The sequence below is a fragment of the Vollenhovia emeryi genome, unplaced genomic scaffold (genome assembly GCF_000949405.1).
Source record: "Vollenhovia emeryi isolate VEMERY1.0 unplaced genomic scaffold, V.emery_V1.0 DF941953.1, whole genome shotgun sequence".
Lineage (NCBI taxonomy): Eukaryota > Metazoa > Arthropoda > Insecta > Hymenoptera > Formicidae > Vollenhovia > Vollenhovia emeryi.
Genome location: NW_011964413.1, coordinates 1 through 4,389, shown reverse-complemented (window position 1 = coordinate 4,389; position 4,389 = coordinate 1). Strand labels below are relative to the sequence as shown.

The following is a 4,389-nucleotide window of genomic DNA, read 5'->3' as shown; positions in this document are numbered from 1 at the left end:
TCCCTCCCTCCTCTCTCTCTCTCTCTCTCTCTCTCTCTCTCTCGAACACTGAGCAGTCGATAGTGTGAATAGCATTTGTATAGTAATTATTAGATTTATTAGTGTGAATAGTATTTGTGTTAGGTTTTTGAAAAATGCCGAAAGTGAAGAAGAAAGTGAAGAATAAAAACGTATTAGTGAAAAGCTGAATTGATCAAATCGGTGACACATAATTAACATATGATGGAAGTTCTGTTTATTGCAGTGGATGTAACAACAAAGAGGTAATAAATAATATTATTAATAAATAGTATCTATTTGAGACCAATCTTAGTAAAATTATGTTTCTAATATTTTATAGATTACATGTGACAGAAAATCACAATTAACTCAGCATGTTTCAACATCCACACATAAAATGAATGTGTTACATTTAGAAAATAATGAAGAAAGTAATAAATCAATTGAAGAAATGCAGCATTCAAAACATAACAATAATTTTCATTTCGATCTATACAAAGCTATGATTGCTGTTAAAATGCCTTGGCGTTGTCTTGACAATGAGACATGGAGAAATTTCCTCGTTAAATACACACGTCAACAAATTCCAAATGAGTCAACTTTGCGGAAAAATTATTTGGATGTCTGCTACAATTCGGTTATCGAAAATATTAGGTCGGATATTAATGAGCATTATATTTGGATATCTGTAGACGAAACCACAGATAAACTCGGTCGTCAAGTCGCAAATTTAATAGGTAATTTTTTACTTAAATTTTATTATGTAAAATTTTTATTAATTTTCTTGAATTTCTAGTCGGTAAACTGTGTGACGAACCTACTAAACCTCATCTACTTTCATCTCAAGTCCTGGAGAAAACCAATCATGCCACTATTGCTCGCTTTATAAATTCAAATATAAAAATCTTGTGGCCAAAAGAGTTCCACGAAGAACGAGTTTTATTACTTGTAACAGATGCAGCTGCATATATGTTAAAAGCTGGAAGAGATCTTAAAATCTTCTATCCAAACATTATTCACCTAACATGTTTGGTACATGGATTCAATAGAGTGGCTGAAAAAGTTCGTCTTCACTTTCCTCTCGTTAACACTTTAATCTCTTCAGTAAAAAAAATATTTCTAAAAGCTCCGCTTCGTATAGAAGAATACCGAGCAAAATTAATAAATGTTCCATTACCACCTGAACCAATTTTGACAAGATGGGGAACGTGGCTTGAAGCTGCACTTTTTTATGCAGATAATTTAGCCGGTATTCGAGAAGTATGCATTAATTTTTTTATCCAATAATTAAAAATATAATTCAACTTAATAAAATAACATTTTGATTTAATCACAGGTTATTGAATCTTTCAATTCAGAAGACGCTATGTCGATTATTTCAGCGAAGAATGTACTTCAAAATCCACAGCTTGTCAAAGATTTATGTTATATTGAAACATATTTCAAAAATCTTCCAAAAGTAATGACAAAACTGGAATCAGTAGGATTACCTTTAACCGAATCGATTGAAATAGTAAGGTCGTGTATTGAAGATTTCAAAGCGATTCCAGGATCTTGTGGACAAATAGTTTCAGAAAAAATACAGCAGATTCTAAATAAAAATCCTGGAGTGAAGGAAATATTTAGAGTTAGTGACGTATTAAAATACACGCCTAATTCTGAAAGTCCTGAAGAGATTCCATCTTCTTTATGGAGCAAATACTCGTATAAATATGCTCCCGTTACATCCCTGTGATGTTGAAAGATCATTCTCTGCTTATAAATTAATTCTATCAGAGAAAAGGCATAATTTCACTCCAGCTAATCTTGAAAAAAATCTTATTATTTATTGTCATTTAAATTACAATCAATAGTATTATGTATATTTCTTTATATATTTACGTATTTATATATGCTGCTTTTGCATTTATTATGTATGATTTGCTTATGTATAAAATATCCTTCATTTTCATGTGATTGCTAATCATTAATTACATATCGAATTTTGAAAATAAGGTGCATATTATCTGTATTTATTTTGCATATCATGTATATATGCTGCATAAACAATACATATTTTTTGTGCATATATTTTGCATATCTCAATATGCACTTATTAAACAATTTAAAATCGTTAGGTCAGTATGGATCTTTTGTTATTATTACCCAAATCCAAAAAAAATGTTACTGCATAGAAATCAGCAGTCTAGTAATAAATAACGCCAACTAAGCACATGTCCTAATGTAATTGCTAGAATCTTCGCAAAAACATGACATAGTTGTTATAAAACTGCCGAAGGTGACAAACATATACAGACACTCGGCTAGAGAAGACTTAGACGGCACAAGTATCTCGCAGTGGGACCGTTTCGGTATCGGAATTCCAAATATTATATTAATTCCAACTATAATTATTTTGTAAAGTTTCGAGTAAAAAGTGATGAGTGATCAAGAAAAGAAAATATACACTTCAAAGAAAGGTACCAAGACAAACACAACGGCAACAAAACGGAGCGATGCAGCGAAAGAGGCTCGCTCGAGCTTACAATCTGCGAGAAAGGACAAAGAAGATGAAAATCTTGCTGTTGAAGGGCAACTTTATGGTCCTGGGATCACAGACTAAAGTTAAATTCAGTATAAGTAACAAAATTTCAATTGTTTCTAAAAATATCAACATTCGAAACTTTAAACGCGTTTTTCTCGAAACAGCATTTTTAAACCTTTGTAATCAATAATTGAGTCGACAAATTCTGGCACAATTCATGTATTTAATTAATCACGACGTTTCGATCAGTAATACTGATCCTTTTCAAGTGGATGTTATAATAAGTCTATTGGTTGTTACAGCAACAAATCTGGAAATTATATGGGAGTAACAATAGAGATTTAAGAGGTTGAAAGAGAAAATACAAATGAAAACTTACAGAAAGTATGTCGTGGCGCATGATAAAATTATAAGAGAAAATTTGGAACTAAAATCACTCATCACGTCAACCACCACGGTCTGATCGTATAAAAGTCTAAAGAAAAACTGCCAAGATAAAGTCAAGTGAGAACAATAGTTATTAACCGGTGTATCGTCAAAATATAAGATACCCAAGGGAGGGGAGGGAAGGGGGAGAATGACGAATAACAAAACAGGCAAATAAATAAATAAATCAGGTGATGCGAACGATTTTATCGTAGATGGGATTGAGGTTGTCGGTGTCTTGTTGGAGATTTATTGTGTTGTGGGATTTTTTGATGAAAAACATCTCGGCAATTTCTCTCTTACGATGATGAGATTCTTTGTGTAGGATGGTAGGGTTGTGCCAATCAAATTCGTGGCCTAGAAGAGTCCGATGTTTACTGACCACAGAGTGGTTGCTTGTCGGTTTTTTTATGTCATTACAATGTTCTTTTATCCTTGTTTCGATGTGTCTTTTTGTCTGGCCGATATAAGAAGCGTCGCAGTTAATACAAAACTTACCTTTTTAAAAAAAGGTAAATAAAAGCACCAAGTCTAAGCTCCAATTCAACCGAATTTATTTTGTTACTCTATCTTTCTTGCAAAAGTATAATCTCTACAAAAATATCTTTACTGCAAAAGCATCTTCTTTACAAAAATAGTGTCGCCACAAAAATCTTCTGTACAAAAATATCGTCTCTACAAAAATATCTTCTCTACAAAACTATCTTCTCTACAAAAGTAATGATATCAACAAATTGCGCCAAATAAAACAGCGGATATTTATACACACTAGTTGCTTTAGCATTAGTTTTTGATTAAAAAATGTAATATTTCTTAAAAATCAAACTAAAGATTTTATTGGAAAAAATAATCGAGTTAATAATAAAACACCGATAAAAAGAATAGCAACTGTTTAGAAATTTAGAAACTCTGTATCTGTTCAGGCGAATTAAGGCGTGTGTCTATGACGCTAGTACTTGGTCCAAGTTTCTAATTCCGCGAAATATGTAGCCAATCAATGTAGCTGTTCCACAAAAGCTGCAAGTTGATTGGCTACGCATTCCTCAAAACTAGAACTTAGACCAAGTACTAGCGTCATAGACACATGCCTTAATTCGCCTGAACAGATACAGAGTTTCTAAATTTCTAAACAGTTGCTATTCTTTTCATCGGTGTTTTATTATTAACTCGATTATTTTTTCCAATAAAATCTTTAGTTTGATTTTTTAAGAAATATAACATTTTTTAATAAAAAACTAATGCTAAAGCAACTAGTGTGTATAAATATCCGCTGTTTTATTTGGCGCAATTTGTTGATATCATTACTTTTGTAGAGAAGATAGTTTTGTAGAGAAGATATTTTTGTAGAGACGATATTTTTGTACAGAAGATTTTTGTGGCGACACTATTTTTGTAAAGAAGATGCTTTTGCAGTAAAGATATTTTTGTAGAGATCATAC

At 31.8% G+C, this 4,389-nt stretch overlaps 1 protein-coding gene across 1 annotated transcript; it reads left to right on the top strand.

Annotated features, from left to right (window-relative positions):
- Nucleotides 1–134: 134 nt before the first annotated feature.
- LOC105570728 lies at nt 135–1,850 on the top strand. The gene is made up of 4 exons (XM_012028166.1): nt 135–170; nt 341–737; nt 797–1,260; nt 1,337–1,850. Exons 1-4 carry the CDS (start codon nt 135–137, stop codon nt 1,733–1,735), a joined length of 1,296 nt encoding a protein of 431 aa, XP_011883556.1. The 3' UTR covers nt 1,736–1,850.
- The last annotated feature ends 2,539 nt before the right edge of the window (nt 1,851–4,389 follow it).